Consider the following 26,668-nt stretch of genomic DNA (forward strand, 5'->3'; position numbering starts at 1 on the left):
CTGAATGGTTCTTTTTTATGGTTTCTTTAAGTAAGACTATTCAATTAGTTATAAATTGTCGATAGATTTCTGTTGCTATAAACTGATGTTAAGACTGCCTTAAGATTCCTAAACTCATTTCACATGGGAATCATAATAGCCACATCATATATTTAACTGGGTCCAAGCCTAAGTCTCAAGAATGAAAAAAGTTTTGAGCCTGCTGGGCCATCAGCCTGCTTGAGCTATGACAAACCATATTTATTATTATTTAATTATTCTGCCAAATGAGGATATAATGCATGGCTTTAGATTTTAAACAATCAAGAGTGGAAGCATTTTATTAAAATAAAAGCAGGTTCATTTAAAGGATGGAGTAATGAGCAGAAGGAACAAACAACAATATAACTTGACATATACATGTATTCTAACAATTTAGAATAGCCAAGTGTATTTTTACTATTAGTCATAAATGCAAAATAAGAACATAAAGAACTCTCCATAAACTTTATTATAGCTGTGTGAGGTAAGGATGCCACTTCGCAAAAACTTTGCAGTGAAGGTTGGGTACTCACCACTTAAAACGTTATGTTAAATAATTTAAAGCTATCAAAACTGCTTTAATTAAAAAGTATAACTACAATCTTTACTGTAGATCCAGATTAACAGTGATAAAATGAATGGCCTATGTGTGTATTGCATTGAAATGAAATGTAGACACGTGTGGTTACAAACATTGTTAAATAACATTACCTAGTCATTCTAGTACAATGTAAACAATTATAAACTGCAAATTATAAACTGCAAAACTCCCACAAGTATTGAGCATTTCTTCCATTCATTCTTCTTTCAAACATTTTCAAATCTTTTGCAGATAGTGCATTAAGATACAGGTGCGAGGACTTGATGTTACAAATATCCCACCCAATGGCTGAATTTGGTATATACAAGTTCCTATTTACAAAGTTAGAACTTCCCCTCCATCATCAGTTGCGTGAAAGAGACTGGTCATTACACTTAATAAGTCTCATTATCTCATTTTGAATATTTTTTATTTAATTTTGTTCCAGCAATTGTGGTATTTGCATGCCCAGTTCTCAAAATCTTTCAAACAAAAATCTGTGTGCTTCCCCTTTCAAATTTGCCACAATTCACATAGAAATATTATTTATGACATTCTCAAGTTCTGTTGTAGACAAGCCACCACAGTTCTTTGCTACTGAAGGGTTATTTAATCTTAAAATAAGTATCATTGCACCAATCAAATCAGGTTGCAGTTTGAATGTGGTGACATGTTTGTTTTCATTCTGGCACATATTCTAAGTACAAGTATATATACACATTTGTGCAGAATGTAAGTTGAAAGTATACAAGTACTTTGTAAAAATAGGTATTGAATTTTGCAAAAATTGTGCAGGTTATTAGATTGCAAAATTTATAGTACACTTGTAGGCATTTGACAGAAAAAAATAATAGGTTAAGTTACTTAAACTGAATTGATGTCAACTGATATCAGTGTTTTAAAGGGACCTTTATCTTTCCCTTCTTTCAATTCACTGAAAGGTTAATTCATTGTTTCAGGCAGTTCCAGTTATTTGTGTAAAGCTGTATCCTATTCACAAAGTATAAGGTACTTTGCTGAAATATGTGGTGGAAATGCTGATGGGAGGAGAAGGTAGAAGATGACTTTCAAACCTGAATTAAATTAGGTCAGAATGCTAAATATTTGTGACCTCATCTTTAATAAATAGTCAGCAGGCAAGACTCGGTCATTAATGCTAAACTTGTCACTCATACACTATACATTGTACAAGGAGAGCCAGAGAGGCCAAAGGCAGAGTGCAGTACTAGATCCAGTTAATTATATATATATATTAAAAAAGTGATTATAAAGCAGTTCATTTTATCTGGTAAGTGAAGCATGAATTCTGTTTTTTTTCTTTTGCTGAAGTCTGAGCACACGCGTTCTACATTCACCATGTTAACAGTTTCTTTTGGATAAGCGGGAACTCTGCAGGCACCCTTTACATCAAAGCTTTTTCAGTTTTAAGTTATTTGCAAACAAACTGATCAACTATTTGCGTGCATTTTTTGCATTTGACGTAACAGCACCAATGGAATTTACAATGGCACCTTTCAACTTGCACAGTCTTGAACTGGTCATAACCCCGTCCGCAGCACATTAGCTCACAGCCATCCATTCCCTCAGAGGTCTTGTTACAGAGGCGGCCCATTGTGCCCAGGGAGCCTGTGCTCTTATTCTTCACACAGTAATCAGGGCTCTGGTCAAGATAAACTAGGTCATCTGCAGTAGGAGGGTTGAAGCGGCTGTTTACTAGCTCTAGCTTCCCTTTGCGGTTGATCTTCATGGCAGCGGCACTGTCATACTTTTCTTTCAGCAGATCCCCCACTTTCCGGAAGTCAGCAAGTTGAAGCCAACATGTCTTCAAGCTGCAGGAGCCAGAAACACCATGGCACTTGCACGCCACATCTGCCAGATTGTATACAGCCTGAAAGAAAATGAAGGACAAAAGCATTATATTTCCAGAAATCATGTTTCATGTTATGTTACATATGTTACTCTTTGCAGTTAATGCTTAACAGCTCCATTAATTCCAGGTAAATGAATTGTGAATCACAATTTACCTGAATGTCTCTGAACTATTCAGGTTACCTGTAAGTGAACTCTACTAGAGTGTATGTGTGCATAATTGGTGAGGCAAAGATCAGAATCAGGACTTCAGAATTATGTCCTATTATAAGAAACTCACAAAGAAAGGTGAAAACTGTAGGGATGAATATAAAAACTGTCATTTCCAAGCAGATTGGAACATGGAATAAAAATGATATAATGTAATATGTGCTTGATAAGTACAGTTCATTGACATAGTCATTGTTGGTGTTGATTTTGGATTAATTTGGATTAATTTCTCCCCTCTTATGAAAGTGATGACAAAGCAAGATACTTATTTCCAGGCAATTATTAGGTATCTTTGCATAGAGCATGATGCTGTCCTGCTGACTGGAATTTGCTAAAAAAACAGCAATTTGCATTCATATCTCCCATTACAGGCATGATAACACCCTAGGACACTTTACAGAGGTATAATCAGAAAGAGATGGATCTTCAAGGAATGCCAAGGGATCTATTGGATTATCCAAGGCAGGTTTAAATCTGGAAAACTGCTCAGAAAGCAGAATTAAGGGAAGTAGTGATCGGTTAGGTAAGGGGTAAGGCACTGATGGAAAGGGTGGGGTGGATGTGAAGTGGCGGGGAGGGCAAAGTACACAAATGAGAAAAATAAACAGCTGCATGACTGGGTGAAAGGAAAGTGAGGAGGCAGGAGAGACAGGCCTCAAAAGGGTCAAGAGGAAGAAAGGAGAGATATAAGTAATGGGATCAGATTCAGAATAGTCACATGTGCACATGGATGGACAAAGAGAGAATTAGGTTACACAGACACAACAGAAATTAAAAGACGTATACTGCCTAAGAACAGTGGATAGGAAGAAGTCAACGTGATAAAGTTCAAGTGGAGTAGAGATGATCAGCAGACAGGATGGCATCAACTTGAAAAATCATAAACCAATTAAAAACAAGTTGGAAAAATGAAGTCGGTCCATGAACAATCTGAATGACAAGAGTATCAATTGCTGGATGTTGTCAGTGGAAGCAAGGAGGGGTACAAAATCAACCATGAGCCAGAAATACCTAATTCAGGTATCAAGGGTATAGTGGTCTCACATTGCAAAGCAATGTGCACCAGCAGACCTGGTTCACCAGCTAAGGGGCAAGAAGCAGTAGAAGTGAAACCAAAGGATCAAGAAAAGCGAAGTCCAGCAATCAAGAGAAATGTAAAAGGTAAATCAATTAGATGAGGGAGCTGGTCAGGGGTCAGTTGTAGAAAGGTGAAGAGCACACAGGACTGAAGTAGCAGAAAGCCAGCCCAACAAGTCCTTTGAAGAATGATGGAGGAGTTCTGAGGGACAAATGAAGCAAACAGATAGCAGGAAGGCAGGGATCATTCGGAAGCATGGGAGCAGAACCTGGAGCAAGGTTGGAATCCACAAAATAGATCAAGACCAGGGCACAGCCTTCCCACCCAATTGAGATCCTTAAAATGCAATTAATGCCCAAATAAAAGACTCTCCCTGCCATCACTGGTATTAACCCAGCGGCAGACTGGCCTCATTCCATGCTGATAGCAAGACATGCAAACCTGTGCAGGTTGCTTGTAATCTCCCAGAGAGGGTATCTCATTTATGGCCAGTCAGTGCCTGATCAAGGGACCCAGCATCAGAAAGGGAGGAGTCCACTTAGAGCCATGCATGCCGTTTTCCCATGACTCTCCATCCTACGAAACAGTTCGGCCATCACTTAACTCTCGCCTGAGTCCCTTCATAAGTCTGGGCATCTGGTGGGTGTCATTCCAACAACAGCCACCACCTCCCTGGTAGCACTACTGAGCAAAATAACTTCCCCAGATCCTGATCCAGTGACAGTCCACCAGTGGCCTGTTAATTTCTTGATTCGCTTGTAATTCAGAGGGCCTTCCCCAAAGAAGCCAATGCAGATCTCTCGCCAGCTCTCTAGAGGTGGCTGAGACCCCTTTGCCTCCATAAAATTTTCCCCAAGATTGCTTCTGGACTCAAAGATAGGCAATTCAAAGTAATGTTTGCAAGAATATTTCTGGTGTTTCAGAAAGGAAAATGGACAGTACTTTTCATGCTCAGATTCTGAGCATGTAAAGGAATAGCTGGTAACATGGTGTTAAAAAAATACCACTTTCATAAGTAATTGGGGGAACCATTTTGATTTGAATTGATTTATTATTGTCACATGTATTGGTACACGGAAAAGTATTGTTACTTGCGCACTATACAGACAAAACATATTGTTCATAGAGTAGAAAGGAGAAAAGGAAAGGAGAGGGTGCAGAATGTAATGTTACAGTCATAGCTAGGTGTAGAGAAAGATCAACTAATAAAATGTAGGTCCATTTAGAAGTCTGATGGCAGCAGAGAAGAAGCTATTCTTAAGTTGGTTGGTACGTGATCTTAGACTTTTGTATCTTTTTCCCAACGGAAGAAGGTGGAAGAAGGTATGTCTCGGGCGCATGGGGTCCTTGATTATGCTGGCTACTTTTCTGTGACAGTGGGAAGTGTAGATGGAGTCAATAGATGGGAGGCTGGTTTGCTTGATGGATTGGGCTATGCTCACAGCCCTTTGTAGTTTCTTGCGGTCTTGGTCGGAGCAGGAGCTATACCAAGCTGTGATACATCTCAAAAGGATGCTTTCTATGGTGCATCTGTAAAAATCGGAGAGAGTCGTAGCGAACATGCTGAATTTCCATAGCTTCCTGAGAAAGTAGAGGTATTGGTGTGCTTTCTTAACTATAGCACTGGCGTGGAGGGACCAGGACAGATTGTTGGCGGTCTGGACACATAGAAACTTGGAGCTCTCGACCATTTCCACTTTATCTTTGTTGATGTAGATAGGAGCATGTCCTCCACAATGCTTCCTGAAGTTGATGACTGTCTCAATTGTTTTACTGACATTGAGGAAGAAATTATTGTCGTCACATCATTTCACCTGATTATCTATCTCATCCTCTACCTCATTTAAAGGGGTAACAAAGGGAACTAGCATGCTTGGGAGCAGCTCATATGGATATTTGCGGCAAAAAAAGAAAGGTAAGCCCTTGGGCTTCCACTCTTATCTAAGTGTTCATCTCAGGGAGTGAGGGGACGCAGTGATGTGAGCTCTCCTCAAGGCAGGAGGATGAGGCCAGCTTTTCTAACAAGTAGGTATAGATGGAAATGGGCAAGAAGGCAGCAGCAGTGTGGCCCCTCTAACCTGGAGACCATGGACCTCGAGGATCCAGGATCTCAGGGAAACAAAGATAGTTGCCAAGCCCCAAACTCTGACTTGCCAGTATTCACCTGGATAGCGCAGGGCTATGCACCTTTCAATTCCTCCCTTTGCAGACACCTCACATCCCCACTGAAGCAGCCAACATTCACATTTATCCTCAGTCTATTGTCCTTTCGCACCAGTGCTTTACAGGCAGCATACATAAATGTTGTTTGTCCTTCACTCTTCTGAATACAAGCCATTCTTAACATTCCCACCTCCTGCTTTCTCTAGTTACAGAAGAGATCGTGTAACTTGGCAAGAGTCAGGGATGTGGGCTGTGGGAGGCGGGGAGTGGGTGGACCTACAATAACAGATCATTTGGCTGCCTGCTAACTGTGATGGTAGTCTGGCACCATGAGGATGTAGATACTGCTGTCAGAGCCTGAGACTCCTGAGGTTTAACTGTTCGCACATGTAAGGATTGCTGGTCCATTGCTGAGTAAGGGAGCAGCTCCAGAAATGGACAAGCTGAGAGGCTGCCTTGCACAGCATTGATTCTGCCAGACAGTCTGTCGATTGCCTGAAAGTGACTTCATCTGATTAGCACTTCACACAGATGCACTTCCATGCTACTTTCAGAATGGTAGGTTATGCAGCTGCTGTGGAGAGTCTAGTGGGGCTGGCATCCTTCTACCAATATCTCAGTGCACATTCTCTCTGCCCTACTGAAAGGCATGTAGTTGCATTTCTGAAAAAAAATTTGAATAGCTGTATCAAGATCTGTTAAATGGATTTTCTCATCTTTTGTAGTTTAGTGGCCTGTTCAATCTATACAAAACATTTCAAAGAATAAGGTATCATTTCCCCCTGTTGCTATAAACAAGGCACTCTTATCTGATAGAATTATAATTGAAATTACTATAGACTCAGTTTATAAATAATTTGTGTTTTTTTACATGATAGAAGCAGAGACCCATTGTGCACACAAGTATAACTTATATGGAGATATTTCACTGTTTCTTTATCTTTGTTTTGGTGTTGTTGTTATTTCAAAAAGTGTATGCCTTTATTTTTGAACTTTCTTGCAGGAGGGTTTATTTTGAGATTAAAGAATACATTTTACTTCCAGATGTACATTAAACTTTCTTCACATTGACAATGGGAAAACAATTTTGCTTTTGAGCTTTATCTGGACCATTTCTTTATTCTTAAGGTACATTTTAAGCTACATTTCATAGTTTCCAATGTATTCTGAGTCAGTTTTCCCTCAGCTGGTTATTTACAAATGTACTTCAGGTGCTTAGGGAGATGGTTCATATTGAAGCCACTGCTTTGTGGTTTTAATGTACAATTGCGTATAATCACAGAATACAATCCACATAAAACTGGTGAACTATTGTAGATAATTATAAACATACAGTATAGAGTGGACTGTAATCCAAGTAATCAAATAAAAATCCTATGATTCTATACAATCACCATCAGTAATGACCCCGAATATAATCTTTTTAACAAAGCCTGGGCAAACTATTTCCCACCTATCCACGTCTCTTCCATTTACGTTATTTTTCCTCCTCCTAAAAGTAAAACAATACCATCCATGTCTTCACTAGGATGGCGAGACAGTCAGGAAGAAAATAACAATACAGTCTCTGTTTTCTGGTTTGTAGTGAAGCCAGGTTTGTGTATGCATAGCCTTTCATGACCCGGAAGGAAAGCACAAATACTTGCTCATTGCTCAGAGAGACTTATGAAACTCGCTGGCTGCAACCACAGACAGGAATTTTAAACAAAAAAATCTATCTTTTCACAGCCCTAGCTGAAATTACAATTTATATTTTTAATATTATCAAGTGAACCATTAAAACAAGAACTGTGCTCAGAATCTGTCCGTCTGGGAAAATAGGCTCCATTTTAAGAGTCCACAGAAGTTTGTTTACGACCAGGTGAGAAGAGGTGAACTGGCTCCCCTCTATTCAACTGGTTGGTCTAAGTTTCTTTTTATGAGGATATGCCTTTTCCAAATCAGAATGTATTTAACTATTTAAGCTGTCAGCAAAAAGGGACCAATCAAACAAGGTTTCCTTGAGTCAAAGAAAGAACAAATTTATTAACCACTAAACTAGAGGAAAAACAATAAAAATGCAACACCAAGCATTTAGCCATGATGTAACCATTAGGGCCAATAATCACACACACACACACACAGGTATCAGAAATAAGGGTTCAATAAAGAAAAGGTTAAAATAATATACAATCAAGTGAATTTTGATTGTTCTTGAGACATAGATTTTAAACACTGTGACTGATCTGTGCTAGCTGGTTTCTTAGATGTGGTCAGGTATAGTAGGTCTTGGTTCGATGGTACATTTCTGGTAGAGTTGACTTCTTGAACCCAATGACACGCTTATTCCAAAAGAAAGAGGGAGAGAAAGCAATCTTCAGCCTGCTTTCTCTGCTGAAGGCTTTCTGGACACTTGCATCACTTGCAATCTCCCTCCAGTGGCTGAGCAGCTTGTGTATTTCCAAGATGTTTTGAGTATGTCTGTCTGTGGCAGCCATTGTTTCAATATCCAGAATTTTGCCTTTTTAAAGTCTCTTCCTGAGACAGATACAAGTTTCAAGATGTATCTGAATTATAGAAAATGTCTCTTCACATAACCCTGGGGGTAATTTGTTTATTTCTCACCTCCATTTGGAATGGGGCCTTACATCATTTTAGCAGTTTTCTCTGTCTCAGTCAAATTGTAAAATTTCCAGTCAGTAGAAAGTTGAAAAATCATATTTTCAAAATAAAGATTAATTCTGATTTCATTACAAAGTATAAAAGCACAAAACAATATTAACTTCAATTCACTCTTTTCTGCCCTTGTCTGGATGATCCATTTTTTTCTAAGTGGGTCTCTTTAAATTCTGGACAAGGTAGTCAACATATTCAAGGTATTCAATTTCTCTGCAATTTCTAATTGATCTGGCTGAACTGGCTGGAGAAACAAACCAATGGAAAAGAACCCTGCATTCTGAGTTTTGAATTTCTCCAGAAAGGTCAAAGGGTTGTGGTTGGTATAGACTGTGGTCTCTCTGGATCCAATTTGGACATATCTCTCAAGGTGTTGAGAGCTAGTAATAAACTTAAGAGTTTATTTTTCTACTGTAGCTTTGGAGAAGTACCCAATTGGTTTCCCTACACCTGAACAGACTGGGAATAGAGGGATACAAACGGATGGTCTAGTTAGGAACACATGATCGGTGCAGGCCGAAGGGCCTGTTCCTGTGCTGTATTGTTCTTTGTTCTTTGTTCTATTTGTTCTTTGATTCATCCTCCTGGAGGAAGACAGCCTCTACTCTGAGGTCACTATCATTGTTGACTACTTTAAATGCTTGGTTATGGTCTGCAGTTGCTAACATTGGTTTGTTCATTAAAATGGCTTTCAGCTTTTCAAAAGTAGTCTGGTCCATATGACTTTTGTTTTTTTTCTGTAGTGAGTCTGTTTATGGGGTAGTGCTGAAGTTTGGAATAAGCTTGCAGTAGAACCCACACATCCTTATAAATTTTGTGATTTTCCCATTTTGTTTTGGGAATAGAAATTGTACTACTGCTTGTCCTTGACACACCACATGTCCTGGTTATGTTACCTGATTCTTAGCAAACTCACTCTTGTGACAGCTGACTGTCACTTATGGAAAAGGGCTTCCAGTTGCTCTAAATGAATTTCTCAAGTGTCACTACACTAGGAGGTTGTCCTGGTGCAGTACACAATTGGATAAGTCCATGACTACCAGGTTCATCGGCTTTTGAAGTGTGGCTGGGACATTTCTGAGATCAAATGGCATGACCCGACATTGGTATAACCCACCTTGAGTGATGAAGGTGGAGAATTCCTTCACGTAGACAGTCAAGGGAAACTGACAATATCCCTTGAGTAAATCTCAAGTAGGCTGCATTACCTACCCTATCTATACAGTCTCCCAGGTTGGGTATCAGTTAGGAATTGGCCTTGGTCGCTGCATTAACCTTCCGGTAGTCAATACAGAGCCTTGTGGAGCCAACTGGTTTGAGCACAACTGGGGAATCCCAGCTACTGCTGCTAGGCTCTATTGGTGCTCCAGAAGATAGTTAATATCCTCTTGAACTTGGGCCAACTTCTCTGGACCTAGACCATGGGAATATTGCCTTATGGAAGGGACCTCTCCCACATTCACATCATGGAGAGCTAAAGTGGTGCAGCCTGGCTTGTCTCGACAGATGCTTTTAAGATGCAGTGAACAGCCTTGTCAGGTCTCCTCGCTGTTCTGCATTTAGGTGGGTGAATTATGGTGCCCAATTTTGCCACAAATTCTGTTTCCTTGCCACACATTATGGGATTCAATATGGGTCTCAACCACATCTCCCTCCAGTTCATCCCAACTGTTCCGCTTGTCCTCCAGGTCTGTTGTATTAGACAGACCTGCTTGTGGGTTCTATCATGTGACATAACAAAGTCTTTGCTTTTTCCTATTGCCTGGGGTGTCATTTAGGTAATTTATCTCCACAAGATTCTTTTCCACTGAACCAGGCTTTTAGGGGTTTACCCAGTATTGGTGGGAGGACTAGCGGTTAGTCTCTTTGCTGAAAAGTTTGGGCCCTGATGCATTTGTCTGCCTGTTTTCTTACAGCTGTTTGGGAGATTTTTAAGTGTCCATGTCACAGGCTCTCATGAGTCGCTCATAGATCAAGGTTACTGCGTGTAACATGGAGACTTCCTCCTTCTGTTGTACAAATCTCTCCGTGATTAATTTCAGAGGATATCTCACTTGATGGTCGTAATCCAATTCAAACTGAGTAAAATCGGGAAACTCATTGGGTGAGTCTCTGGTAGTGAACAGAAGAAAGCCTTGTCCTTTATCCCAGTCACGGGGATGAGCAATGAAGAGGGAGGAGATGAAATATAAGTGTAAATTAGCTAGTAATATAAAAGAAGATAGGAAGAGTTTTTTTTCAATATATAAAAGGTGAGAGATGCAAAAATAGCAATTGGACCACTGGAAAATGAGGCTGGAGAAGTAATAATAGAAAACAAAGAAATGGCAGAGGAACTGAATAGTTACTTTGCATCAGTCTTCATGGTGGAAGACACCAGTGGGATACCAGAGCTCCAGGAGAGTCGGGGGCACAGGTGAGTGTAGTGGCAATCACTAAGGAGAAGGTTCTGGGGAAACTAAAAGGTCTGAAGGTGGATAAATCACCTGGACCGGATGGACTACACCCCAGGGTTCTAAAAAAGATAGCTGAAGAAATTGTGGAGGCATTGGTGGTGATCTTTCAGGAATCAGTGGAGGCAGGGAGGGTCCCAGAGGACTGGAAAGTAGCAAATGTAACAGCGCTGTTTAAGAAGGGAGGGAGGCAGCAGACAGGAAATTATAGACTGGTTAGCCTGACTTCGGTCATTAGCAAGTTTTTAGATTCCATTATTAAAGATGAGATCGCAGAGGACTTGGAAGTGCATGATAAAATAGGACTGAGTCAGCACGGCTTTGTCAAGGGGAGGTCATGTCTGACAAATCTATTAGAGTTCTTTGAGGAGCTAATAAGGAAGTTAGATAAAGGAGAACCAGTGGACGCGATTTATTTAGATTTCCAGAAGGCCTTTGACAAGGTGCCGCATAGGAGACTGTTAAATAAGTTAAGTGCCCATGGTGTTAAGGGTAAGATCCTGGCATGGATAAAGGATTGGCTGACTGGCACAAGGCAGAGAGTGAGGATAAGGGGTCTTTCTCAGGATGGCAGTCGGTGACTAATGGTGTGCCTCTGGGGTCAGTGTGGGACCACAACTTTTCACAATATACATTAACGATTTGGAGGAAGGAACTGAAGGCACTGTTGCTAAGTTTGCAGATGATACAAAGATATGTAGAGGGACAGGTAGTATTGAGGAAGCAGGGAAGCTGCAGAAGGACTTGGACAGATTAGGAGAGTGGGCAAAGAAGTGGAAGATGGAATGCAATGTGGAAAAGTGTGAGGTTATGCACTTTGAAAGTAGGAATGGAGACGTTCTATTTTCTAAATGGGAAAATGCTTAGGAAATCAGAAACACAAAAAAGGACATGGGAGACATTGTTCAAGATTCTCTTAAGGTTAACATGCAGGTTCAGTCGGCAGTTAGGAAGGCAAATGCAATGTTAGCATTCATGTTGAGAGGACTAGCATACAAGAGCAGGGATGTACTGAAGCTGTATCAGGCTCTGGTCAGACCCCATTTGGAATATTGAGAGTAGTTTTGGGCCCCATATCTAAGGAAGGATGTGCTTGGAAAGGATCCAGAGGAGGTTCACAAGAATGATCCCTGGAATGAAGAGCTTGTTGTATGAGGAACGGTTGAGGACTCTGGATCTGTACTCGTTGGGGGAGTCTAGAAGGATGAGGGGGGATCTTTTTGAAACTTACGGGATACTGCGAGGCTTGGATAGAGTGAACATGGAGAGGATGTTTCCATTTGTAGGAAAAACTAGAACCAGAGGGCATAACCTCAGGCTAAAGGGACGATCCTTTAAACAGAGATGAGCAGGAACTTCTTCAGCCAGAAAGTGGTGAATCTGTGGAACTCTTTGCCGCAAAAGGCTGTGGAGGCCAGGTCATTGAGTGTCTTTAAGACAGAGATAGATTGGTTCTTGATTATTAAGGGGATCAGGGGTTATGGGAAAAAGGCAGCAGAATGGGGATGAGAAAAAGAAAATCAGTCATGATTGAATGGCGGAGCAGACTCGATGGGCCGAGTGGTCTAATTCTGCTCCTATGTCTTATGGTCTTATGGATACTCATGGCAGTATGCCATGATCATTGTTTTTAGGCTCTGACGGTACCATTCTAGTATCCCCTGCAACTGCTGATGATACGGTGAGGACATCAGTTGGGTCATGCACAAGTTACCCACAAGTTCCTGGAATATTTGGGACATGCCATTTGAGCCCTCATCCGACTGGATTTTGTTACTTTCCCCCACCACTATTTTGGCAGCTATGGTTCTCGGGGGAAGTGTCCCTGGGAAGCGAGGACCCACATCCATGATAGTAAGGATATTCTGAAAGCTCCCTTTTGTTTTGGGCAGGAGTCCCACAAAATCCATTAGCATCTGGCTGAACGGTTTCCCAAAAACTGGCATGGGAATCTTAGGTGATGGTTTCATTGCAGACTCGGGTTTTCCCACAACCTGGCTCCTGTGGCAGGTTCTGCAAAATATTACTACTTCCTTTGTGGCGTGGCCAGTAAAATTATTGGCTGATACAGGCTTGGATTTTTTGTATACCAACATAACAGCCATCTGGATTTTGTGTGCTGGCCGTAATATTTCCCCACGTTACCACAGCTGCAGCACAGCCTGATGAATCACTCTCCATTACTTGTTTGCAGGTTTGTCAGAGAGTCTCTACTTCCTCATCAGCACCTCATTGTTAATGTATAGCATTCAGGGATTGCCTTTGCCTCAGCTTCGATTTGGGCAGCTTGAGCTAACTTTATTAATAACAGGTCAGCTTGTTGAGCAGCAAGCGAGGAAGACATACATGTTATCTCCTTAGGGTCCTCTAGACTCTCAAACAAAATTTCAAATAACCAGACAGTACAGTCATCTATCTACAGCACCTCTTCAGCCTCCTCTGATGGAGTTTCTCTCTATAGACCAAGTTACTACACAGTCAGGGAAAAAGCCTGGCACATTCTCCTGAAGCTATTCTGTCTTCCTGACCTCAATCAGCTTCTTAGACTATTGGGCATGTTATCACTTTGATCCTGCCAGGTCAGTACTGAGGATCATGTCAATTCCACCCACAAGCAAACGGAGGGATGACTCCCACGCTCACTGATGAAAGGGGCGGAATTTCCCCCCAAAAACATACTGGCAAGAATACTGGGACGCTTGGCACCAGTCCATCAGGTACATTCCATAGTGCAATTATCCCACACTCGAGATACTTTTTTAGAGTGGTTAGTTGCGTGCTGGTACTGAGGGAAATGGGCCTAAACATGCCAGTGAGCCCGGCTGCAAAGAGCTCAGGCGCCGTTTTGTAAGGGCGCCCCAATCTAACAGTGCACTTGGAGACTCCTCCCTCCACCCATGGATATCAGGACCTCCCTGTCCTTATTAGCGGCATGTTCCCCCAACCCCTCCCCAACACCAGTCTCTGGCATCGAGACCCTCAGTGGTTCCACCATCATGCTCCCCTGCATGATCCACTCCTGTATGACCCCCCTCTACATAGCCTCCCATCCCCATCATAGCTCCCACTCAGCCCACCCCCATCATAGATCCCACTCAGCCAACCCCCCATCATAGACCCCACTCAGACTCCACCCCTTTGGGACTGTCCACTGCCCCGGCACACTGGCAATGTCCAACTGCCAGGATGTCCGGTGAGTACTGTCAGTGTGCCATGTGGGCACTGTACAATGGACAGTGCCAGCTATGCCCCCTACCACCTGGGAGCTTCAATGACCTGCCATTCCCCTACTCCCGGCGTGACCATCGTGTCCATCCTCTGTTAGTGTAGATCAGTACTGATTCGCACTGGTGTGACCTCCTGCCGGATAGGTGGGAACATTTTGGGAGGGGGACAATCGCGTGCCGAACTCACTGATGAGATTGAAATGAAGTCAATCTCATGCTAATTCACCCCGTGTCATTTCTGTGCACGATCCGGTTTGCGGCAGTAGAAAAGGGTTTGGGCGGCACGGTGGCACAGTGGTTAGCACTGCTGCCTCACAGCGCCAGGAACCCGGGTTCAATTCCCGGCTTGGGTCACTGTGTGAAGTTTGCACTTCTCTCCATGATTGCGTGGGTTTCCTCCGGGTGCCCGGTTTCCTCCACAGTCCAAAGATGTGTGGGTTAGGTGGATTGGCCATGCTAAATTGCCCCTTAGTGTCAGGGAGACTAGCTAGGGTAAATGCATGGGGTTATGGGAATAGGACCTGGTTGGGATTATTGTCAGTGCAGACTTGATGGACCGAATGGCCTCCTTCTGCACTGTAGGATTCTATGATTCTATGATTGCAAACCATTTTGCGCGGGACATGAAGCCAATTTTTAGGCCCACGTGCTATTTTCAAGGATTGGCACAAACTGCGCCAGGTACGGCGATGTCAGAAAATCACCCCCAAGGTTGCACTCCAGGTGCACCCAGTGTAGGGGGATGGGAATATACCCTCCTTCAATACCCTTTACTAACACCTTGGCACTTACTACATTCTCTCTGGGGTAAAAGTTATGCTTTTCCCAGCAATTGAGGTAGCTGGCCCTCTGTATCACCGTATCACTACAGACATACCACACCCTAGGGAAATGTGGCCACTCTTCCTTCGATACAAAATCCTTGTAACTCTCAGGAATATTTTAAACTCACCTGTACTCACAGTGGTCTGTGAGTCTATGGTCTACAGGGATTTGCTGCCTCAGTCAGAGTTGTAGCCTGGTTTGTTCTGCTCTCTCTCATAGAATCATAGAAACCCTATAGTGCAGAAAGAGGCCATCTGGCCCATCGGGTCTGTACTGACCACAATCCCACCCAGGCCCTACCCCCATATCCCTACATATTTACCCGCTAATCCCTCTAACCTACACATCTCAGGGACAATTTTTTTTAGCATGGCCAATCAACCTAACCCGCACATCTTTGGACTGTGAGAGGAAACCGGAGCACCCAGAGGAAACCCACGCAGACACGAGGAGAATGTGCAAACTCCACACAGACAGTGACCCGAGCTGGGAATCGAACCCAGGTTCCTGGAGCTGTGAAGCAGCAGTGCTAACCACTGTGCTACCGTGCCTCTCATTTTCTGTGTGGGGCTTGTGTGCCCCAACAAATCCCATGGAATTTTCCCATAACCATCAACAATCAGCACAGAGGTGTCCTGCATTGTGGCTGTTAAACCACACAGTTTCAACCTCATCCTCTTCTCAGCACCATCCTTTCTGGCCTGAGGAGGGTCAGTGATAGGATACTGAACACCCATGGGCAGCAGAAAACATTTATCACTCTCCCATCTTCTATCCTTCCCGTTTCACTGGGTTAACTAGGCAATGGGTTTCCTTTGGGTAAGGGTTTGTGGACAAACTCAGAACCATCAGCTAGGGTTGCAGCCTACCTAGCCCTTGTTACTTTCTGGTCCTCTATGTGAGTTCTTATCAGGAAAGTTATGCAATTTTTGAACTCCTTGAGGATACTTTTTCATAAAGGTTTTCATAGGTGCCTCAGTTTTAATTGCCTGTGCCTACCTGTTAAAAGCAAGTTGCTCAAGTTGTTCAAATTTCAAGTACATCTGGTCGGGTTGTTTCAGAGGGTACAAAATTTCTGACCTCCGACACTAACTATTACAGACTTTCTGCTGCCTCACAGCGCATTGTACTTCCCTCAAGCAAAAGGCAGTAAACTTCATGAGCTTCTCCTGTCAGCTTACTCTACAGCAGCAGGGACCAGTAATAAATGGGCTGGCCTCTTTAGCTGCTGTGCTATCATTTCAAAAGAAATAAGGCGGCATCCACCTCTTTTGAATCAAATTTAGGAATTCAAATTTGCAAACTTGAATACCTAAGCCCTTCAGTCTGAGCTTGGAGTGTCTCAAGGGGCATAGTAGGATCCTCCCTTCTCAGCCCAAGCTGTTTTAATTTAAAAGTCCTTTCTTTTTCACTTTCCTGGAATTACATACAAACATATGAAATAGGAGCAGATGTAGGCCATTCAGTGCTCAAGCCTGCTCTGCCATTCAATACGATCACGGCTGATCTGTTTGTATTTTAAGTTCTACATTCCCATTTACCCCTGTAACCTTTAATTCCCTTGCCTAACAAGAATCTAAATACCTCTGCCTTAAAAATCTTCAATGACCCTGCCTTCTGAGGCAGAGGGTTCCAAAGTTGCACAACCCTCAGAGAAAAAAATTCTCCTCATCTGTGTTTGAAAATGACAACCACTAATTTTAAAACAGTACCCCCTTGTTCTGGATTCCCCCACAAGTGGAAACATCCTTTCCACGTCCAACTTGTCAAGACCATTCAAGATCTTATATACTTCAATCAAGACCCCCTTCACCCTTCTGAACTGTAGTGGAAACAAGCCCAATCTGTCCAACATTTCCTCATAAGACAACCCACTCATTCCAGCTATCAATCCAGTAAATCTCCTCTGAACCACCTCCAACACTCTCTCCAATTCTCTCCCCTTTCCTTGAATGCTATCTCCCTTTCCTGAAATTTTCTCTCCTCCTTTCATTCCTGCCTCTCTCTCTCTTTCTCATTCCTGCCTCACTCTCTCCCTTTCCTCAAATTCCAGCTCCTATTACCACTGCTCCAATATTTAATTTCTCTGTTGCTAATTGATCTGTTTCAGTATCCTCAATTTCACACCCATTTTAAAATTTCCATTTTTCTGACTTTTAGGTGAAACTCCACCTCTAAGTCCCTAGCTATATATTTTTATTCTTGAAAGGATTGTGCATTTATTCTTGCCAGTTATCCCATCCTGTTGTATGAAACCATTAACATTGAATGTAGACATTTTAGCATTTTTGTATTACAGACCCAAGAAAACGGCACGGTAGCACAGTGGTTAGCACTGCTGCTTCACAGCTCCAGGGACCTGGGTTTGATTCCCGGCTTGGGTCACTGTCTGTGTGGAGTTTGCACATTCTCCTCGTGTCTACGTGGGTTTCCTCCGGGTGCTCCGGTTTCCTCCCACAGTCCAAAGATGTGCGGGTTAGGTTGATTGGCCATGCTAAAAATTGCCCTTAGTGTCTTGAGATGCATAGGTTAGAGGGATTAGTGGGTAAATATGTAGGGATATGGGAGTAGGGCCTGGGTGGGATTGTGGTCGGTGCAGACACGATGGGCCGAATGGCCTCTTTCTGTACTGTAGGGTTTCTATGACTCTATGAAAACCTTTTTCAGGTTTTTGAAGGAACAATTTACTTTACCCACTCCAACGCTTTTGGCAGGAGTGAACGAGCTTCCCTCTATTCAACCCCTTTAATTGGCCATAATAAAGGTTTAAGTTTCTTTTTACGAGGATATACCTTTCCCAAATCAGGATGTATTTAACTATTTAAGATGTGAGCAATTAAGGAGCCAATCAAACAAGGCTTCCTTGAGTGAAATAAACAGTAAATTTATTGGCACCAAACACACACACACACCAGAAATAAGGGCAGGTAAGAGTCCATTAAAAAGGATAAAATAATAGTTAAGAGTTCTTTGATTGTCCTTGAGATGTAGACTTTAAACATTGTGGTCGATTTGGGTCAGTTAGTTCCCTGGATGTGGTCAGATATAGAAGATGTTACAATTATTATGAGATCTCGGTTTTCTGATAGGTACAGTTGACTTCTTGAATTAGAATACTCACTTATTCCAAAAGAGAGAAAGGGTAAGAGCAGTCTTTAGCCTGTTTCCTCGGTTGAAGGCTTTCTCAATGCCACCTGTATTACTTGCAATCTCCCTCTCTCTAATGGCTGGCAGTTCTGCCTTGAAATACTTCACATATTGTGTTTTTACAAGAGACTTTAGGGGGTCCATTTGTGACAAGTATTGTTTCAATATCCATTTTTTACATCTCTTCCTGAGACAGTTACAAGTTTTGATGGGTATCTGGAAAATATGAAATGTCTCCTATCTTCGCACACCCCTGAAGTTAATTTGATTGTTTTCTCACCTTCACCTTGCAATGTGGCCATGTATTTTTAGCAGTTTACTCTGTATCAGTTCAAATTACAAAATTTCCCCTCAACTGAAAGTTGAAAAATCTTATTTTCAAAATTAAAGGGGCATAGCCTCATAACAAGTTTCTCTTAAAAAAAGGCACTTCTAGTTGCCCATCTGGTTCACAAATGTCATTTAGGGAAAGAAATCTGCTGTCCTTACCTGGTCTGGCCTACATGTGACTCCAGAGCCACAGCAATGTGGTTGACACTCAACTGCCCTACTAGGGCAACTAGGGATGAGCAATAAATGCTGACCAGCCGGCGACGCCCATGTCCCATGAATTAAAAAAAGTATCTGATCAGCTTCATCATGTTCATTGTAATTTGATTTGATTGCTCTACCTAGGCCCTCAATTAGCTAAATTCGCTATACAGTTAGTGTGTGGATCAGGTTAATGCCAACAGCACAGGGTTCAATCCCTGTTCCAGCTGAGGCAGGTCCAAGGCCTGCCTCCTTGCCCGAGTAGAAATAAATATCATGGCACTATATCAGGGTTTGGAGAATAATCGCCAAGGACCCGACTTCAGGAAAAGAACTGAAGAAGACAACTTAGGCCCAATCATTTGATGAGAAATTAGAATGCATGTCTGAGAGTATGGTGGAGGCAGATTCAATATGGCTTTCAAAAGAGATTTGGATCAGCAATTGAAGTGAAAGGATTTGCAGGCCTAAAGGATAAGGGCAGGGGAATGGGCCTAAATTAGTTGCTCTTGCAGAGAGTTGGTATGAACACAATAGACCAAATTGTATCCTTCTGTGCTTTAATCATCCTATGATTCCATAATTATTTTGCAAGGATAGGACTCTCCCAAAGAAAGAATTCCTTTCTTTGCAGAACTGCATGTGCCATGATGCCACAGTGCATCCCAGGCAGAGGGGAACAGACTGATCTGAAAGGAAAGATTGGAATACAATCTTCACCTAGTCCAATCATCATAATAATAGTGACCAAGTTCAGCCCAGAAAAATTGTACATCCCACCCCAGTGTGACATCAACAAAAATATTGATTGGATCAACGCCTGATATATGCCCCAATATGTGTAATCCAGACGAAAGTACGTTTTTTTTTAAATTTGTGTAATTTGTGGAATACAAAATGCCAACACTGTGCCATGTCTAACATAGTTAGTTGCAGATAGACTGGACACCAATACACCAGAAACAGCCTATGATCAACATGTTTGAGTATATTAAAAAGTTCTTTCAGAGAGAGGAGTGGATAAAAGGGTGAGTTTGAGTTGTTAATCATATGTGCAAATAAGAAAATCAAACATTGATTTCCTAATACGTAGGTTGCAGTTCACACCCTGATGAAACTTCAATCTGTCTTAAAAACTTTCTAAATAGATAAAAACTTATAGAAAAATGAAATTCCACAGTAAATATTCATTTTCAGATCAAGAAAAGATTTATAATTTTAAAAAGTAGTGTCAAAGTGAAAACAAATAAAACTAGCCATAATACAACATCACAATTGGCAAAAATGCAATACCAGAAAATGAAAATATGTGAATGGTGTAGTGATAGTTCGTTAGATAGTTTGATTAAACGATTAAACGATAGTTTGATTAAACGATAGTTTGATTAACGATAGATTGATTAAAAGATGGGTAAATAAATAGATTGCTTCATAGATAGTTAAAAATAGATAATAGGTGAATAGGCAGCAGATGGCCAAATAACTAAGAAAATATTAAAAAAACAAAGGAGCAGGCAGATGGAGATACAGAAACATTTTGGAAATCTGCTGAAGATGGAAAATGTTTTCTTGTCCATAAATGATGAGTAAAGATAAAAGAGAGCTCATCTCTGTCCATTTCTTACCCTTCTGCCAGCTTCATTGTTCTGCAGATTCATCAGTGTCCTGGCATGATCTTCTGAGCCTTTGGGGTAATTTTTCTCCCTCTCCCTAGCATCCACAAATTCTTTGGCAAACCTGTAGCCATAATCTGCATTGTCCCCACAGCCTCCCCAGAGCCAGTCCCGGGGAAGGTCTTTGGGTCTGGCAGTACGACTGCAGCCACAGGTTGAGAGTTCCCCTTCACGACATGCACGGCTTATTGCATTTACTACACCAGCTGCTGAAATAGAATATGTGAAGGCAGTCTCCCGGCTCCCTGAAATTGGACAAAACAGGATATGGTCAATATACATGTGGCTGCAGCATTTATACATATGACTGAGTACATCAACTGTATTTCCACTTCACATTCCCTGGTCTCAAACAAAGAGTTAAAAAGTGTCAGAACAGGCAACATGGCGGCACAGTGGTTAGCACTGATGCCTCACAGCGTCAGGGACCCAGGTTCAATTCCGGCCTCGGGTGACTGTGTGGCGTTCTCTCCATGTCTGGGTGTGTTTCCTCTGGGTGCTCCGGTTTCCTCCCACAGTCCAAAGACATGCAGGTTAGGTGGACTGGCCATGCTAAATTGTCCCTTAGTGTCCAAAGATATGTAGGTTAGGTGGATTAGCTTTGGTAAATGTATGGCGATAGGGTGGGGAGAGGGCCTGGGTAAGACGCTCAGATGTGGAGATGCCGGCATTGGACTGGGGTAAGCACAGTAAGAAATCTCGCAACACCTGGTTAAAGTCCAACAAGTTTATTTGGTAGCACAAGCTTTCAAGTGTTGTTCCTTCTTCAGGTGAGTGAAGAGTTGTGTTTGCAAACAGGGCATACATAGACACAGACTCAATTTACAAGATAATGGTTGGAATGTGAGTCTTTACAGGTAATCAAGTCTTTACAGATACAGACAATGTGAGTGGAGAGAGGGTTAAGCACAGGTTAAAGAGGTGTGAATTGTCTCCAGCCACGACAGTTAGTGAGATTTTGCAAGCCCAAGCAAGTCCGAGCGACACTCCGAAAGCTTGTGCTACCAAATAAACATGTTGGACTTTAACCTGGTGTTGTGAGATTTCTTACTGTGCTTACCCCAGTCCAATGCTGGCATCTCCACATAAGGGATTCAATTATATATTAATATTTGTTTTCTCTTATCTCTGTGCATGCATATATTTCTTCCCTGTCTTATCAATATTTTTCTCTACTTCTCTCTTAAAAGCAATTAGATATATTAGTATACAGTTGCATGGATGTCAGCAGTTGTCCAATAACTTACATAAGTTCATTTTTATCTATACATGATTCTAAACAGTGAGGTTGTGATTTTAACATGTATAAGTGGGTGGGTTTTTTAATGCAATAAGTTAGGGCCCTGAATGTCAACACATTATTGAAACGTGGAGGGCATTGGTGACCTGACCTGATTTCTACAAAAGTAGACTTTCCAGCAGAAGTGATGAAATAATGATCAGTCTGGTTTTAGATTTTTGTCTTCTAGGTCAATTTCAGTGTCCCATTACAGTCCTGGTTTGGACCAGTTAATTCAGCAGAAACAAGGAATCAAACATAGTTCAATATTACTGAAGGAGTTATATCAATTTTTTTTACCTTTTCAGCAAATACACAGATATCAGAATTTACACTTGTTTACTAAACATTTCTCAAGGATGGTCCAGATTATCAATTCTGATGTCTGTCATGGTTCCACTACAGCCTAAATGTGACAGCTATTTGTCCATAAAATACCAAACTTACTGAATCAACAAAGACAAGTCTGACATGAAACAAAATACTGAAAGTGGCCAAGCCTCACAGTTCTATTTTATAAAACTTGCATAAAATGAGACTCGAGTATGTCTCTATTATTTATATTAGAAAACATATATTTTGGCATGGTAGACTTGCTTAAGAGCACTTTTGACATGTTTCCTTCTATAAAACTTTTATTTTCTTAGTTGTTTTCAAGGTAGTAAAAGGCATTCCTCCTCCTCAAGCTGGATTTATAGTGCTTACTACCTTTATTGCTCTCTATGGCTGCACTAGTGTATTTCACTGTTAAGTCTCCAATTATCATTAATTTGAATCAGTGGAGGTCAATATCAAAGCTACCATATTGTGACAATACTGTGTCTTTAAGAAATATATTTGTATCATGTTTCTTGTGCAGGATTTTTTTTAGGAGTCAGTTCTATTTACCTGTGCTGCTTTGTATATAACCAGCAGTCTACATATTGATGCTGCAGATGTATAATTGATCCTAATTGCTGGAATGTTTGTTTTAATCTGGGCTAATGCAGCGTCGTTATTTTAGGGGTTTCCCCCGGGGTGTGAGGCTTGATTTGGTTGAATGACTGGAAAAACCATGTGATTGGGCCAAGCTTGGCTCACAGAGAGAAACAAGCTCAGTTGATGCTTGGGATCTTGTGCTTCGTCATGGCATGAATCAATTCCAGCCTCCCAGACTGCCTGGATCCACTACAGTTTGCCTACCGCCGCAGGTCCACAGCAGACACCATCTCCCTGGCCCTGCACTCAACCCTGGAACACCTAGATAACAAAGACACCTATGTCAGACTCCTATTTATTGACTATAGCTCAGCCTTCAACACCATTATTCCTACGAAACTTATCTCCAAACTCCATGGCCTGGGCCTCAACTCCTCCCTCTGCGACTGGATCCTGAACTTTCCAACTCACAGACCACAATCAGTAGGCAACAACACCTCCTCCACGACCATCCTCAACACCGGTGCCCCACAAGGCTGTGTCCTCAGCCCCCTACTATACTCCTTATACACTTATGACTGTGTGGCCAAATTCCCCTCCAACTCGATTTTCAAGTTTGCTGATGACACCACCATTGTGGGTCATTTCTCAAACAATGATGAAATAGAGTACAGGAATGAGACAGAAATCTAGTGAACTGGTGCAGTGACAATAATCTCTCCCTTAATGTCAACAAAATGAAGGAGATGGTCATCGACTTCAGGAAGCGTAGAGGAGAACAAGCCCCTGACTATATCAATGGAGATGAAGTGAAAAGGGTTGAGAGCTTCAAATTTTTAGGTGTCCAGATCACCAACAACTGTCCTGGTCCCCCCATGTTGACACTATAGTTAAGAAAGCCCACCAAGGTCTCTACTTTCTCAGATGATTAAGAAAATTTGGTATGTCAGTTACGACTCTCGCCAACTTTTACAGATGCACCATAGAAAGCATTCTTTTGGCTGTATCACAGTTTGGTATGGCTCCTGCTCTGCCCAAGACACTACAAAAGGTCGTGAATGTAGCCCAATCCATCACGCAAACCAGCGTCCATTGACTCTGTCTACACTGCCCGCTGTCTCGGCAAAGCAGCCAGCATAATTAAGGATCCCATGCACACTGGACATTCTCTCTTCTGCCTTCCGTCGGGAAAAAGATACAAAAGTCTGAGGTCACATACCAACCGACTCAAGAACAGCTTCTTCCCTGCTGCCGCCAAACTTTTGAATGGACCTACTTTGCATTAAGTTGATCTTTCTCTACACCCTAGATATGACTGTAACACTACATTTGGCACTCTCTCCTTTCCTTCTCTATAAATGGTATGCTCTGTCTGTATAGCGCGCAAGAAACAATGCTTTTCACTGTATGCTAATATCATTCATTGACTCTGTCTACACTTCCCATTGCCTCGGCAAAGCAGCCAGCACAATTAAGGACCCCACGCACCCCGGACATTCTCTCTTCCACCTTCTTCCATCGGGAAAAATATACAAAAGTCTGAGGTCACGTACCAACCGACTCAAGAACAGCTTCTTCCCTGCTGCTGTCATACTTTTGAATGGACTTACCTTGCATTAAGTTGATCTTTCTCTACACCCTAGCTATGACTGTAACACTACATTCTGCACTCTTGCATTTCCTTCTCTATGAACGGTATGTTTTGTCTATGTAGCGCGCAAGAAACAATACTTTTCACTGTATGTTAATACATGTGACAATAATAAATCAAATCAAATCAAATCAAAAATCAAAAAATCTTTAGAGAGAAGTAGCTCTCTGTGTCTCTCTTTCTCTCGCTGGAGATTGGAGACTGTCAGATAATAGGTTTCTTTCTCTGAGGTTCTGCTGTTGGAAGATAGATCTTTCTCTAGAAGCAGCTATATGGAAGTCAGAAGACAGGTGTCTTTCTGTATCTCTGTCCAGTGGGGTTAAAATACTGGAAATCTAGCATCAGTGTGAGCCTATATGTTTGTGCTGATTCTGAAGAGGGATTTATGGCTGTGGGAACTAGCTGTTAAGAATTATATCATGTCATTTTTAAGTATTTCAATTGGTATAAGTTATGCTAATTTTTGTTATATTTCAACTGTGTTGTTAAATTTGGTTTCAATAAAAGCTTCCTAGTGGGTTAATAGAATCACACCTGGAATGAAACACCTTATTCTCGTATAAAGCCAAAATCAAAAAAGTTTGGGGTCTAGGTTAACTTCATAATATTTTGGGGGTTCTGATCTGGTCCCTGACAATATGCTCAATTGAAGAAGAGCAAGCATTCCTCTGGTCACATAACGAACTATTATTCTCATTCATTGCCTCCAAGATAAACATAATTTAGCTGATTGTTGTCTGTAGGGCCTTGTTGCCATGTCTGCATCCAATACAACAGTAGCTACATATCAGAAACACGAATCACTTGGTATCCTGCTATATAAATGCAAGTTTTTGTTCTATTATTCAGTCTAGTTCATTAAGGTTGGGAATTCTGTCAAATGATTCTTTTTCTAAACTAGACTTGTAGTACTGTAATATACAATATATATAATAAGAACATTATATATTTCTATAGCACCTTTAGCATAATGAAGGCACTTTACAGGAGCATTATAAAACAAAACATGCTACCAAACCACAAAGGCAACAGAGTTTTGGATGATCTCAAGATTGTACATGGTAGAACGTGGGAGAGCAGCCTGGAGTGTGCTGGAATAGTCAAGTCTAGAGGCAGTGATGGCTTGAATGAGGGCTTCAGCAGCATGTGAACTGAGATGGAACAAAGTTGGATGACGTTATGTAGGTGGAAGAAGCGATTATATAGAGATTGGGGATTATGAATATTAATGCAATATTAATGTGATTAAGATTCAGTTCTAAAAACATTGAAACTAATCAATTAACAGTAAGATTTAATAGGCGCAGTCACTAAACGGTTAATGGCATTCACAAAGGAAATAGAGTTCATTATATAAATCAACAAATAGTCCTTGAATGATTACTAAATGAAATGCAGTGTTTGGCTATCATTAGAAACATAGAAACATACTAAACAAGGAAATCTTTCTCTTCAGGAAGTTAAAATTCCTGACGAATCGATAATATATAACCTTATGAACTATGATAACAGTTATAATATTGACAAAATGGATTGGGGATTTTTGTTCTCATGTTTGAGGGTAGGATGAGAGGAAGGTGAATTATCATTTACAGAAACAGATTATGAAAGAATCTGCAGGCTGGTCTCTTTCCTGAAAAAGAGGCCAAGTGGTGATCTAAGGTTTTTAGAATGATGAAAGGTTTTGATAGAATGGATAAAGAAAGAATGTTTCCACTTGTGGGAAAGAGCATTGAGCCCATCAGCAGAAGATAGTCACCAAGAAATGCAATAGGGAATTCAGGAACCCAAAGAATGGTTCAAGCAAATTGTATAGATAAATTCAAGGGAAAGCTCGACAAGTATTTGGGGGAAAAGGGATTAGAGGGTTACAATGGTAAATTTACATGAGAAAAAATGGGCAAAGACCCAAAATGAGCACAAACATTGGCCTGTTCCATTAATCCTGTGCAATTCTATGTAATCATTTGCTCTGATGCATAAATTTTGGCATGCTTGATCTTCAATTCTTTAAAGAATTCCTGATCCCTCAATTCAGAAGCCCCAGAAAAAAGGAGGGAAGACAGACAACTGTTAAACTCAAGAGTGATCTCTCATGAGTGAGCTACACATACTTCAATACATCCAAATGGCATGGTATGGTCTTTGGCTGCTGAGGCTTGGCAGTTTATGTCAGGTATGGTTTAGCATTACCTTGCACTCTCAGGGCAAGGAGGCAGATCCCAAGGCTACCTCCGCTGAATAGGAATCAAACCGGTGCTTTTGGCGGTATTCTGAACCACACTTTGGCCATCTAGCCAACTGAGCTAACTGGCCCCACATCCAAATACATTCGAGATACCTTAAGGGGGTGGGCTGCTAATCTGATCACAAAGTGAATTAGCTCTG

The 26,668-nt window shown here is 41.5% G+C and overlaps 1 protein-coding gene across 1 annotated transcript in view; it reads right to left on the minus strand.

Moving 5' to 3' along the window:
* Nucleotides 1-289: 289 nt before the first annotated feature.
* Nucleotides 290-26,668, minus strand: part of wnt5b (wingless-type MMTV integration site family, member 5b) — a 127,208-nt gene continuing 100,829 nt past the window's right edge. Inside the window, exons 4-5 of the mRNA XM_078220072.1 lie at nt 20,385-20,677; nt 290-2,489 (exon numbers count right to left, since the gene is read on the minus strand). Coding sequence (XP_078076198.1) covers nt 2,031-2,489; nt 20,385-20,677 — 752 coding nt within the window. The 3' untranslated portion in view covers nt 290-2,030. The remainder of the gene's footprint in view (nt 2,490-20,384; nt 20,678-26,668) is intronic.

This window comes from Mustelus asterias, chromosome 9 (assembly GCF_964213995.1).
Source record: "Mustelus asterias chromosome 9, sMusAst1.hap1.1, whole genome shotgun sequence".
Taxonomy (NCBI): Eukaryota; Metazoa; Chordata; class Chondrichthyes; order Carcharhiniformes; family Triakidae; genus Mustelus; species Mustelus asterias.